At 33.3% G+C, this 15,782-nt stretch overlaps 1 protein-coding gene across 1 annotated transcript in view; it reads left to right on the top strand.

Annotated features, from left to right (window-relative positions):
* Window positions 1-12,040, top strand: part of LOC117103643 (sialoadhesin-like) — a 42,837-nt gene extending 30,797 nt beyond the window's left edge. The window contains exon 8 of the mRNA XM_033244226.1: window positions 11,872-12,040. Within this exon, the coding sequence (XP_033100117.1) occupies window positions 11,872-12,040 (169 nt within the window). The remainder of the gene's footprint in view (window positions 1-11,871) is intronic.
* The last annotated feature ends 3,742 nt before the right edge of the window (window positions 12,041-15,782 follow it).

Below are 15,782 nucleotides of genomic sequence, written 5' to 3' on the forward strand. Positions count from 1 at the left end.
ATACTGTCAATTGATGAATGTCTTTTCAGACTGTCTCTTATACACATCTTATACACACCTTTAAGTAGTATGAATACTTGCCCAATATGTTTTTAAATATATACATTACTAGATTAAATAATATACTAGTACATTACTAGATTATATTATAGGCAATGTTTTAATATTTAAATAAATGGAGGAGGTACATGGAACACACTGTGAAAATCTGAACAAAATATTTACTGGGCTATCCATTGACTCGTTATACCATCGTTGGAATGGAATGTAATCCATTGAACACTCCGCCCCCATTAAATACGACTGGCGGCCTACATTTTATGTAATTAAGATCTGACCTAATATATTACGTACCTAGGCCTATGTGGTTGGCTACGTGTACGTGTAGAGTACGAAAAGTTAAAAAATTCATAAATGTAAAGGAAAATCATCGTAGAGCAATGCTGAAAAGCTACCGTCTCAACAGAACAAAAATTCCATGTGGGACCTTGCTATCATGTATCTAACGACAACGTCCTTGTCATCAAATGCAGCATAGTGCGGCAAAACAAAATGTGCTGTACATACACTCATCGCTACTGACTGATTTGAATGTGTGGTTTAATACACATAAAAGCAACTTGTAGCCTACATTTATTTCCTGTAGTATCTGATCTAGACTAGGGCCTATGCCTACACACACGTACGTACCCAGCCAGCCTATTCGTCTTCGTCAGGCCAGCCTGCATTATGTGGATCTGCATTATGTGAATTTTTATGTGGTTTAATACACATAAAAGCAACTTGTAGCCTACATCTCCTGTTATCTGATCTATTACACACACGTACTACCCAGCCAACCTATATGCCTAGTTCATCTTCTTCTGGCTCTAGGCCAGCCTGCATTACAGTAGTGTACATTGTTTATCTCTCAGGGGAGAGAACACCAACCCTTGCAAGCACCACAAAACGGCTCATTCTTCGCTGCCAACTAGACTCGTGCAGACGCATTTATTAGCCGCAAAGCTTACCATTCCAGGCCGTGATTGGTTGATAAACACAACGTGGAATCAGGCGATTTGCAATCTGATCAATGACGAACACGCTTTCATAGGAAACCCACCGTAGTGTTAAGAAATTTGATAAAAAAACATACTTTTCACATGTTTCCCGACAATATTTTTGCAAAAACGCTTCATACTTTAAATTCCCCACGCCTTATATTCCATATTAATGCAAGATCGGCCTAATCGCGTCACAAACGAAGGAGGAGATAGAAAAACAAATGACTTCAAAATTCGCTCAGAATCATCATATAAGCCCTCTCTCTCTCAGAGAGTGGGCTAAAAATTAGGCATACAGTACTTACAAAAAGCAGAGAATAAGTATCACAGGAACACAGGATATTAGGATTACTGATATGACCACACCTATCCCTGGTAGAGCAAAACAGAAAATAAATAAATTACTATGATTATTCATCATGTTTTACAATATAATCTGTTACTGAAGAATGTTGCAACACATCTAAAAATTTTGGAACCTATCATTTTGCAGAAGCATGCTATAAAGCAAAAAAAAAAATTCTTGTGTTGGCCACATTTTGGAAAAATCCCCAAAAATGAGTAGGTCTTTTTTTTACCAATAATGTGTTAATGCCTAAAAAGTAGAAAAAACACAAAAATACAACAAAAACCAATTTAAAATCTATATTGAAGAGCAAAACGATTATATAACACTGTAGCATTACCAGCATTAAGTCCCAGCAAGATACATATAGGCCTAGTTCAGCCTCTTTAGCTCACTAAAAAAATTTTTTTCGTTCTAGGAAAAAAATAAATAAAATGCCGAACCTCAATTACGTACATTTTGGGTTGGACGGGCGTGGCCAACACAATTTTTTTTTTTTTTTAAATTTGTTCGAATGGTGTCCTACATTGAAATGCATAGGCAAAACTTGAAAATGAAAAAAACAGGGCTAATTACAGCAGTGAACACCAAGAGAGTGTCTCAATTGTTTATCCAAATGTACTGTACATAAAGTCAAGCATCTGGGAAAAAAGAAAGACAATACTACCACCTTGACTGTTTAAAAAAACCAGTCTCATAATATCAATCAATCTTGTAATATCCATTATCAAAAATTAAGTCACATTAAAAGACTGAAATTATTTTGCAGAATGTTTAAGGCCCCAAATTATAAATAAGCGGTTTAGTGTAGTTATTATAGTTGCTATTTTATGGTGTCATTTATAGACCGTGGGTTGAGGCTCCAAAATCGGCTTAGTTTACGAATTCTGTGACCCACCGATCCGCGCTACTTGGCATTCGCACAAAAATGTCAATACTATTTTATTGAAACATAATATAATTGTCGGCAATCGTAAATTTGGGGAAACTGTAACCAAAAATGAGAATTTATCTTCGAAAAAATAATGTCGACGAAAGCAGTACCCAATCACAGCACACTTACCATATCTGTTAAGCATTGATGAGACGCTATTAGCCAATCACAAACGTTCTTGTAAACTCGGTAACTAATGTAAACAATGTCTGTATAAGAGACAGGGCCTAGACCTATATCGATGTGTAGCAATTTGGACGAAAGTTCTCCGGTTTTAGTGGAATATTTCAATATGATATAAGTATACCAGCCTTTAAATAAAATACATTGGTAATAGTTGTAAGATTTTAGAGGGAGTAAATTGCATTTCCCGTCTTCTGTCGACTGTCATACCGTAGTTTTTTTAAGCCAAAGTCGACCGTGCTGTACTGAATGTGTATTGTATTACTATCTAGGCCTACATATGCATAGTAGGAAGGGCAAGAAGTAATGTTTATCGACTTTGAATGAGACAGGAAATTCCTGTATATATGTAATATATTTTGATTCTATTTGGAATCGCTTTCTTTCTTTTTTTTTTTAATAATTAAAAAAATGTACATTTTAAAAGAAAACTGAGGCTGAAATACTTCAAGAAATAATAACACATTGAGGCCGATGTAAAATTTCAAATGTTTTTATTTGCATGCAATGTAAATAAATAACATTAATCAGTATTTCTTGCCATGCCTGTTGATTTTTGTTTAACTGCTTGAAGATCTTGATAATATGGACTGAATTAATGAATAAAAGTAAAGCAATTGATGATTCCACTTTCACTTTATTGATAAAACACTCTGAGGTTCTACAAATGGTGGCCCAATGGGCCAAATTGCTTGTAATATTACAAAAGTTATGGGCAAGAAAGCGGCAAAAACATTAAAATATTATAAAAAGAAGATACAAGAAATACATATAAAAAAAAATAAAAATAAAAAATAAAAAATAAATATTCCAATAAGGTGAAACAAATAAATTTTTAATATACCTCAGTTCAGCCAGTTGCATCCCATCAGCACTTTCATTATCTCTCTGATCACTCACTGGGTATATACATTTAACTACACAACAGTAAACACAAGGTTGAAAGAAGTTTATGACAAAAATCTGAACTTTTATATGAATATTATTGAAACACTGTAACACATCATATACCTACACAGAACTGCTTTAAACATAGCTAAATATAGAGTTCAATCCAATCCACTTATAAACATGTGTTAAATATTACAATTATATAATATTATCAACGTAGCCAATGCTGCGAAGTACAACTGCATAAAATGTTCTTCGAACAAAATTATTTATGCGAGTCAAGGGAAAATAATGAATAATAAAAATATAACAAATAAAATTAGCACGACCCATTGTCTATATATTATTAGAACAGCATTGGTACAATAGTGTTTTGCTGCAGTGACATCTCTCTGCTGGCGATGGCTCGTACAGTTCCAATCTGATAGGACTACAGTACTTTCAAGTGATTCATGTTTCTATCCATGGCCTATATTATGGCCTGAATTGCCACCAGATCCTTATCCCTCATGTAGTGACAAGGCTTCATCCTGATTTTCAATAGCAGCCTCAAGTAATTCCACCACTCAATGTTTCACGTCTTACTAATTTCTCAATGGTTTTTGCTCTATTAAAAGTACTTAATATATTAATGGCTTTTTACAAAAAAATACATGGGAGTACATGACTTCGACCAGGAAGCACTTCTTTAGTTCTTGACTTCAGCTTTCAGGTGATGCAGAATGAGCATTTGCTTTGGCTGTGGTTCATCAACTTCCATTCACTTGATTCTGTGGTCTGTGAAAATTAATTAAACAAACTAATTCAAAGAGCTTATCAATGCTACTGTGATGGTTTTAATGATCAAATATGTATTTTTAATCAAAGGTTGCTTTCCAAAAAAAAAAAAAAAGAAAAGAAAAATAAGTAATATCAGTATAATACAATATTAAATGCAGGTGGTGATGTTTAATTGGACATCAAAGTGTTGATAAATATTATTTGCTTAAGTCAGTTTTGATACCTATTAATTAATATATTTTTTGTTATGTTGTGTCTAAGGATTCCTATGTAGATAAAGCATACTGTACTATTAATATAATAATTTTGTTATATTCTTTTCATGAAGACATTAAAATCAAATTAAGCCTGAATTACTTAGTCTAAGCACAGTCACTGAAGGGCACATCCCCCACCCCAAAAAACTGAATTGATTCAATTTGTGTAGTAATTGTTCTTGGTAGACAGTAGTAAATAGTTGCTATATATAATTGTGGATTGATTTGATTTGTCTTCATGGTCAGTTGTTTATGCTGGGTCGATTCACTGCCAACATTATTGTCTCAATATGCTTATTACAATATAACATCATCGTATTTGATTCACAATACTCTGTGGTTATTTTGCTGTCGATAGTAACCCAATTTGAGGAAAAGGCAGGGCTTCCTGTCTGTGAGTGTGTGGTGTGATAGAGAGATGCTTAGTGCTTCTCAATTAAGTAAAACATACCATACCATTTTTAACGTTATATGTAACCACACACGTACCTTTAAACAGATTCGGTGCAATTTTGACTACTACTACTTGCACCACCATCCCTGAGATCCCCTTCGTAGGCTATTCATCAGCTTCGACGGAAACTTAATAGGCCTTACTGAGGTCGATCGTATTGTTGTTTTCCACAGAGTTGCACATCCTCAAATTTCTTTAAGCTGTTTACGCTTAATGACACAACCATACTCTAGGTTCTTACAACATGTATCACAAAAATATGCCTGAAACCGGCTCAGATTTATCATTTGAAGAACTTCTGTCCAACACCATACTTGCAAGTGGAGTGTGTTGTTTACTATTTATATTGGACAAACGGCATAGAAGGTAGTTTGTGATTGGCTGAGGGCCTTTCAGCTAAGCCAAACTTCATTGTTAGTCGTCTTCTGATTGGCTATAGTTACGTAGCAACTTTTGATATAAATTCTCATTTTTGGTTACAGTTTCCCCAAATTCACGATTGCCGACAATCAAATTATGTTACAATTTAATAGTAATGACATTTTTGTGCAAAAGCCAGGTAGCCCGGATTGGTGGGTCACAGAATTGAACGTTTTCGATCCTCAACCCACGGTCTATTAAAATGTATTTCTATTAATAGTGATATAAAATCCATTTACATGACATACAATAAGCGTATTCGACTGGTTCATTTCGTTGACTACACTTTTTCGTTGAGTATTATTTTCATTTGACTGGTTCGTAAAATCGAATTAATCAGCGTTAAGTTATCCATGTGACCAAAACAAACATGGCCGATTGGGGAGTTTACGAAATCCCACACTGCCACAAGCTGAAGTAATCTTGAGTACACAGCGTGTATCACGGTAACTATGCAGCCATTTTGTTTTGTCGAGTATTTACAAGTTTTCTATTCGACTGGTCATCTTCATTAAGTAGGATTTTACCACTGTCTGGTGGGCGTGGTTTAACGAAGAACGACCAGTCGAATACGGCCAATGACAGCACAAAAACCTACATATAGTTTTAGTCTGCTTTCCATATGTATCGTTCCCATTCTCCTTGGTATGATTTGAATCTATAAAATAAAATTCTCATATATAAAAAATGTATTTTGAAAAATAAATTAGCAGGTCACAGTCAAGAAATAAAAACAAGGGGAAAACCAATACTTTCTCCACAAAGCATTTGGATTCACATATAATGAAAAATGGCGGTGCCAAACTAAAAGGTTTTTGGGATGAGTTAAAAGGAAAACAACAACCTACAAAAAAAATAAATTCTATAATCATATATAATAGAACCAATATCAGAAACAATTCTTATAAAAGATGCACTTAAAACACACTTTAGCAATATTCGACATGTCAATGAAAGGTTCTTTTATGCCAATTAATACTAAAGGAAATTCACAAGAAAAATAACTAAAGAGTATATAGATAAGGTAAATTTATTATACAAAGATGTCATTTTGTTTATTTCTGAATCTAAAAATAATTAGAGTCCAGGAGCAGATTCAATTAAAAATGAAATTATTAAAAATGGTGAAGACTTTATGACCACATCACTATTTACAGCAAATTAATCTCTAGACTGATTGAAATTGAATATGTTCCAGTCCAATGGAATGAAGGGTCTATAATTCCATTGTACAAAACAGGAGATACACGTAACCTAAATAATTATAGGGGTATCATCCTCAATTCCTGTGTGGCAAAAATGTATATACTAAAATTATTGCTCTAAATGTATCTACATTTTTGGAGGATTACAATATTCTAACTGAAGTCCAAGAAGGATTTAGAGTTAATCAAAGATGTGAAGACCACATATTTAATTAAAAAGCATCTTGGCTATACGACAAGCCAGAGGCAAAAAAAAACACATTTTGCCTTCTTAGTTAAGAAGGCTTTTGATTCTGTGTGTAGAGAAGGCCTAATACAGGCTATTCAGAATGTTGGAATAAAAGGAAAACTCCTTAATATTATTGAGAATATGTACTCCAATGTCAAATGTAATGTTATTTTTAATGGCATGAATTGAATCAGATGTATTTGATATAAATGAATTAGTAAAACAAGGATGTCCACTTTCACCTCTCTTATTTTCTATATATGAATGAATTTACCAAAATTATTGCAGAAAAAAAATTAGGTATTTCTATTTTTAATACACAAATTGGAAATTTATTTTGGGCAGATGACGTTGTTTTGATAGGTGATAGGTACATGTAACTGGTACTGTTGATAAAAGCTTTTCTATTTTAAAATTTATATATTTTAGCAGAATGTAGACATTTGTTTAAAAGTATCAAGTTGCTAATTAACGTTGACGTTGTTTTGATAGGTGAAGATGCACGTGATCTTGAAGAACTCTTAGAAGCAGCTAGCAAATTTTTGAATCTTTGGAAACTTAATTTAAATCTAGAAAAATCAAACGTTTTAATTGTTGGCCAATGAGTAAACCAACTTAAAAAATGGAAGCTATGACAATTTTATAAATGAAACAAAAATATAAGTATCTAGGAACTACCATCTCCAGAAAAAACAATGATAATGATCACATTGAAGACATTATCAAAAAGGGTAACAAAATAGTAAAATATATTAGGTCAATTATTGATGGTCAAGTTGACTTCAATAGAGTTTATTATGGTGATTTGCTATGGAAGACAATAGGACTTCCTTCAATTAACTATGCATGCTGTGTTTAGATTCCAGGTAATAAAAAAATCAATTAATAAATTAGAAATCCTACAATATTAGATGGCCTAGGCAATTTTAAAAGCACCCAGAAAATTAGCCAATGAAGCATTACTTGGTGATTTGGGATGGGATTCCATTGTAATACATATACAGAACATATATAGAATAAAATATTTTAATAGGCTTAAGACAATAGAGGATGATAGATGGCCTAGGTTGTTGTGTGAAGCACTTATGGAGGTTACAACTACTACAAGATGGAAGTGGATTGACAATGTAAAAACAATTCTAGATAAATATGATTTAAATGAAAAATTTAACCTGGAACCACATAACTACATATGGTTAAATTCTTGTAATGAAAAGATCTTAGATGATAATGATAAAGAATGGCTTAAAAATGCATATAAAAAAAATCATTAACTGATTTTTTAAAGTGCAGAAATACACCTATTATGGAATACTATCTTATGGATAAAGTAAATTTCCAAGGTATAAATCCAAAATTCAATGCAAGAATCAATACTTTGGACCTTGAAGGCCGAAAATGGTCATGGTCAGATAATTATTCTGGCTATTGTGTTATCTCCTTTTTGATTGTGAATGTTTATCCACCATAAGAAATATATGCTTTAGCAACCTAAAAAATGATTTGTGTAATATTAATGAATAATTTTGGGATATTTTTGTAAAAGGTTCACAGGAATTTAAACATCATCTACTTCTAAAACAATATTTATAATATGTATAAAGATGAAGAAATTTGTATGATTTTTGATAAACATTGTAAATCCTCTTTATCCAAGGCCATTGCTCATAGACATAAATTAATGAAAGAAATTTCCACACCCATTTAATTTTTAATTTATTTTTAATTCTTTTCTATATCTTGACTTAATGTAAACAGTGTTTTACACTCAGTATTAATTTTGTATTTTGATTTATATTGTTTTTATATTGTATTATTTGGGTCGAACCTCTCCTACGGGAGAGTCTTTCTCCGTTTTAAAAGAGAGAATAATAAATCGTATCGTATAACATTATTACATTACATCGTAAATCATGCTACACTTTTGCACAACCTCTAGCCAGAGGAATCTGTTGTTAGGGAAATTCATTACATACCATAGAAGACCAATGGGCTTTACCTCAAGAAGAAGCCCATCTCTAAAAGAAGCCCCAGTCTTTAGTTTTCAAAAGTAATCTCAAAAAGTAACCCCTCTTGCGAAAAGAAGCCAAACAGAAGAATAGTATTTCAAATTTAAATTCAGATTTAATGAATGTGATTAATCAATAGATATTTATATGTTTTGCATATTAACTGATTTTTGAGGGTAGTCAGAAAAAAAGAAATTGTATTTATAATCTGAAATTCTGTTTATAGAAAGAAAACATGTGAATGGGTAAAGGAATGTCGAAGAAACAGTTAAACATACAATTAAAAAACACTGAAATATCAGGTACAGTAATTAGACTATTATACCATGTGATATGCAGAATGACATTATTCTTTGATTTGGATAGCGTGGAATGGAATATTACTTAAACTCACAGTCAATATGGACACTTGAAGTGTCACTATACTTGTTTCCTGCATCATTGGTTGCATGACAAACATATTCACCAGTATCATTCCTTGTTGCATTGGTGATGGTATATTTTAAAATAGTGCCATTCGTAGAATTTATCTGTTGTCGACCCTTATAAAGAGTAAGCTTAGGATAAGGAAAAGCAGCAACGAAACAGAAAATCTCCAACAAATTACCCTCCACAATGTTTTTAGTTGAGTTGATTGCTGGTGTGTCCAGATCTAAAATGAAAATAACGATACAAGAAATCTATTAGTAATATTTAATCCATAATATGGACACTGAATTAATTTTAGTATTATTACTATAAAAGGCAAAAGATTTATTAATCATTTAAAATATTAATTAAAATTAAAAGCTAAACATAAATCAATATGGCTCTGTAATTATTTTTTTTAAAGTAAATAATCTCATCTGAATATTGGATTAAATATCAGGGTTATTTTGGTTGCAGTCTTGACAGCCTGGTGTCTGATGTTTTCCATGCCTTACTTTCTGGAATTTAAGATTTTTTTTCCCATTTAATTTTTTTAGACACGAGCGCCAAGGCTATTTCAATCAGCAAACTTGATCACCACCCTACGTGGAATATCTATCAAACAGGTGACTGAATGGACCAGTACAACGGAGTAGCCTCCTACTCTTCTCCAAGGATGTACTGGGTTCTTTAAAATGCACACAAACCAAATGCGTACACTAGGCCTACGGCTTAAAGTCCTTATCCGAGAAGACTTGTTCCACCATTGGAGCCATTGTCGAGTGTGCTGTTCAAACCAGCACCGATATTATACAGTAGCTGAAGGTTACGGTGAACCACTTGGCAAATCAACTTGCCACGTTGAAACTTAGATAAAGCAATGTAAAGAAAAGAAATAGAAAACATAGAAAAATAAAAGAAAGGGAATGAATAGTACTGTATAAAAAAACAAAATACTGTATAGGATATTGAAATTAGTGGTAGGCTACTATATTGTATGGGCAAAAAAGGGGCAATTGAAATGGATCTCAAAATTAAATACTCACAAAAATGGCGTAAATAAAGATTTAGGATTTCTCACAGATTACACTTTTTATCAATGCATTCCTCCATCTAGATACATTTTATTCATTCTTTTATATACTATTTAACTTGTTATATTTCATTTTCATTGGCTCAGGCTAGTGAGATCATAGGCCTACATTCGGCTGATTACCTCTTTTTAATCATACGTGTTATCGCCGAGGAAGAGCACAGGCGTGCCCGAAATATTCGAAATAAAAAATTATCTTATGTCTATTATGTCAACGTATACGACTCTACTTTGTGCATTCCTACTCATTTTATATATATATGTATATATATATATTGATGTATATATGTGTATATATATATATGTATGCATATATATATATATATATATATATACTCCAATATATATATATATATATATATATATATATACATATACTGTACACACAAATAAACCTGGGGAGGAAAAGGTGGGTATACTATTAAAGGGGGGAAAGATGTCAGGTTGAAGATGTCACTGGAAGCAGTTGTTTTGATCCTACATGTAGGCAGTTCGGGATATTGGCCGCTTGATGCTGGCTATGGGAGTGACAGCATCCGTCTTTAGACAGGACTGCTTGCTCTACATGGAGAATGGCCTAGAAACGGAGACCTTACTAAAGCTCTTTTCCATTCCTTCCAGTTGCTGACATTACAAAACATTGAAGGCAGTATGTATCTCTACATACCAGATTCATCTCTTCATACCAGATTCTAAGTCCTTTGTACAGTGCTGACGGCAAGACGCTCTTCACGGACAAGACATCCATTCTGAAGCTGTTGGTCATGAAGACCATGACTGAATTGTAGGGCAAATTTGTCAAGAAACCTGACGATATTTATGTAAAGGTAAGGCTTATTTCATTCCTTCATATTACCTTGATATTTTTATACCATAGTGTCTGAAAACGTTTAAATTAAAAGCTTGAACAACTATATTTTTTTTACCTGAAATAAAGTTTTAAATACACAATAGTTTCCTTGGGGGTCTGCTGATTATTAAACATGTGATTAGATCGTAACGTATGTTTCATAATATTGTAACGTATGTTACAATTTTTACATCCCTATGTTCTTTTGGCCTAGTATATTATTTTGAGATAATTAGCCATTGTACGTATGCACGATATATTTCTTATACATACACAGATTATATGTTATCACAAATGTTTTGTGATTAAGATTGTTTTAATGGAGACACTATATTTACCATGTACGACCTAATGGTAACGTAGGTTTCTTTACTCCTTTTTAATTAAAAAACTTCCTAAAAAATAAGATGTTAACAATGTGACAATTGTTTGTTTTTAAATCAACGACATGCAGGGGCATACCGTGGGGGGGGGGGGGCGACCTTTTAAAGAAAGTGCCCTTTAAATATGATTTTTAAAAAAAATCTAGCATAATTAAACTGCGCCTAACATGAAGGTTGTTAATATCAAAATAAATTATCCTTCACCTAAAAAATGTTTGGTGGCCCTTCCTTTTTATATTTTGATATTTTGTCTAGCTTTAAACAATCCATATAAAGTTATACATTTTTAATCAACTTGATATCTTGAAGCCCACGCGCCAGTAGAGTTGTGTTATGTGGTGTATTGGTTACGCATCATTGCACTCTGCCATTATTGTTTAATACAGACTACTTCATCCGCTTGTTGGTATTACACAGAGCCTGCAAGGCAGATCAATTGATGTTGTAAAGGCTTACTATGAAGTGAAAGATTGTATGAAAGACATGCAACATTTGAGGGAAAATACAATTTCATACAATTTACCAGCAATCCGCAAGGTTGGTAACAAAGCTTAGAGTGGATCCTGTGGATTCAAAGCAAATGCATCGTAACAACGTTCCTGCTGAAAATCCAGAGCAATATTACCGACGAGCATTAGCACTACCATTAATCGATAGATTCATATCAGAAATGACATTCGGTTTTAATTCTTTTAATAATCGAGCGTCAAAACTCCTACTTGTACCATCAATTATTTGCCATCCAGATTACAAAAATTTAGATATTGCTGATTTAATAGAGCAGTATTCGGAAGACTTGCCCAACCCTGACATCATTGATTTGGAGTTACAACTGTGGAAAAGAAAGTGGTTGGAAGTAACAGCAGAAAATCGTCCATCTAGTCTGGCAAAGGCCATTAAAGTCTGCGACAAGTTTCCAAATATTTTTATTTTAATCAAGACCCTCCAATGAGCTCAGAGTGAACGGACGCATACACAGTGGCTCCCAGCAAAATAGCAATTGTACATTCTGCAGGGAAATTTAACGTATACACTGTTACTACCAGAAGATTGTGTGACACTATAAATAAAAATAAGGATGAGTAAGACTGGAGGACGTAAGACGAAAAATAGTTGTAAGCTTACTGGAGCTAGGCCTACTATACCAGCAACGCAGTCCCTGCATACTTCACCGCCAACAATGAGTATACTTACCACACCAGAGGACAATACTTCGTCCAATAGCCATTCAACTTTAGAAATTCCGGCCTTTGCAGTACTACTAAAGACGTGCAGCTACGAGTGCAAACTGCCATTTCGGAGTTTCAATGCAAAGTGAACGCTATGTTAAATACCATTTTTACTCAAATGAAAAAGCTAGAGGAGGACTTAAATCAATCCATTGAGTTCCTAAGCTCAAAAATGGATCAACTTACCTCTAAAATCACACCACTGGTCAAGGAAAATGCAGTACTAACAGAGACTGTTAAACAACAAAAAGAACATGCTTCTCTACACGATGAATTGATCAACAAACAGGAAAGATTCTCACGTAGAAATAACATGAGGATTGTTGGTGTTGAGGCTACTGCAGGTGAAAAATGCGTAGACCAAGGAATTGCTTTCGATTCATTTTAAATTGCCCGATATAAAAATCGAACGGGCACACCGAGATGGCCGTGGGAAAGCAGGGAGATCGCCTCATTTGTTGGTTAAACTTTTGTCTTACCAAGATAAAGTGGATATCCTGAAACAGTCGCGATCCGTCTGCAAAGACAAGGGGTTTTTTATCGTCGATGATTTAACCAAGACCGATTTAATAGAGAAGAGAAAATGGAGTAAACAAGTGATGGATCTCTACAGCCAAGGTACGAAGCTGAAGTTCTTTGCAGGAAAGTGGAGGAAAAATGGTCAGCCTTTTGATTTTCGCACTGAATAGTACAATTTAATGCTGCTGGCTGGGAGATCCTGATACCGTGTATTAGTTCATACTGTCATCTTCATTCTCTTTTCATATTATCTAGCCTGCAAATTATGTACTTAATTCTATTGCAACTCCATTTTAACGTGTAGTCATGCAACGACTGTGACAGTGTATCTTTAAGTAATGTCTGGGAGCCGCTACTGATGACTCCGTTTGAATTTCATTATTGATAAGTCTTGCTGTTTATTATTTTACCTATTTGCTCTTTTGTTACTTATTTTGCTTGTTATGGATCTTTATCAGTGACCTATTGTATCAATTATTACCTCAGTTTAAAGTTTGTGGGTGTTACGATAATTGTACATTTTACTATCTTGACCAAATGCACTTGGAAACAATCACAATTATTCATGTTTATAAACTTAATCATACATGACTGATCTTGTAGGATGGCAATCTCTCCCATACTGAAATTACCTTACTTATTAGCAACCCCATTTTATTAGTGAACTCGAGCAAATCATTAAATACCAAATTCAATCCTATTGAAAATGTCATCGATACTAAATATGATGATCAATTAGACCCAACACGAAATTATCTACAAGAGCATTCCAATACATTAGAAAACTGTAAATATATGGGTGAGGATGAATTTAATAATTTTTCTGAAAAAATACCAATGCATCTCAGGCACTCTCATTGTTCCATTTGAACATTAGAAGCCTTTCTAAACACATCGATGATCTAAAACACTATTTATCCACATTAAATCATACATTTTCTGTTATAGGAATTTCTGAGACCTGGCTTAACCCCACATCTGTGACTCCCCATATTAGTAATTACACAATTCACTCTAAAGATAGGCTTAATCAAAGTGCAGGTGGTATATGTCTATATGTACATAAGAACCTAAAATTCATCCCACGACCTAATCTCGCTCTTGATGTTAATGCTTGTTAATCCCTCTTTGTTGAAATCGTAAACGAAAATAAAAATGTAATCATAGGTATTATTTATAGAGCACCTGGCTTAAATGTACATCACTTTACATCTGCCCTTGAAGAAACTATAATAAAGATAAACAATGAAAATAAAAAGTGCTATATAATGGGTGATTATAACATTAACTTACTAATAATCATAATTGTCACAACCCCACTATGAATTTATTGAAAATATTATGTCAAACACTTTTTATCCATTGATATCTAAACCTACACGCATTTCGGATAACTCTGCCACTTTGATCAATAACATATTTACTAATGTATTTGATGATAATATTCTACAGGTATCAATCAGGTGTTTTAATAACTGACATATCTGATCATCTTCTGATATCCACATCAGTTGTCCTGTCAAATCAAATAAGAGCAATGACATATATTATAAAACTAAAAACTCTGAATGCTTTCAATGAAGCTTTAACTCTAATAGACTGGTCTGTGGTCTATCAAAAAAATGATCCAAATGATGCTTATAACTGCTTTTATAACATTTATAGAAGTGTACATGATAAACATATCAATAGAAATAATTTTCGTAATACCAAAAGATGTAAGCAACCCTAGATGAGCCCAGGCTTGGTAAAATCGAGCCAGTGGAAGCATGTGCTATATAAAAGGTATCTGAAGAACCCCAACATGAATAATAAAACAATTTATACTCGGTTTAAAAACAAATTTATTAACCTGTGCAGAATTGCCAAAAAACAGTTTTACATTAATAAATTTGAACAAACAAAAGGTAACATCAAGCAAACCTGGAATGTTATCAACTCTGTGATAAGGCCTCAAGGAACCCAACTTGCTATTCCAGATACCTTCTATCATAATAATACACGTGTTACTGGTAGTCAGAATATTGCTGACTTTTTCAATCATTATTTTGTAAACGCAAGTCCAGAGGTTGTAAAATCAATTACTCCGCCTACTGTTCAAATTGCGCCATCTGACTACTTGACTGGCAACCACTGCCACTCATTCTTTTTAACACCTGTTGTAGAATAAGATGTTCTTGATGTTATACGAAATCTAGATCCCAATAAATGTTCGGGTTTTGACAACATAACGTCAAAAGTGGTCAAAGGCTCTGCATTAGCCATTTTAAAACCACTGACTTATATTATCAATCAGTCGTTTATAAAAGGTATCGTACCTGATAACATGAAAATTGCTAAAGTATTGCCAATTTTCAAAAAAGGTAAACGTGATGATTTCACAAATTATCGACCCATATCTATCTTACCAATATTTTGTAAAATACTTGAAAAAATTATGTATTCCAAATTATACTATTTTTAGATAAATTCACTATCCTCAACGATCACCAATTTGGGTTTCGTGAAAACCATTCGACATCTGATGCCATTATGGATCTTATCGCCAA

The sequence above is a fragment of the Anneissia japonica genome, unplaced genomic scaffold (assembly GCF_011630105.1).
Source record: "Anneissia japonica isolate Jap-2015-1 unplaced genomic scaffold, ASM1163010v1 scaffold1547_len296510_cov162, whole genome shotgun sequence".
NCBI lineage: Eukaryota > Metazoa > Echinodermata > Crinoidea > Comatulida > Comatulidae > Anneissia > Anneissia japonica.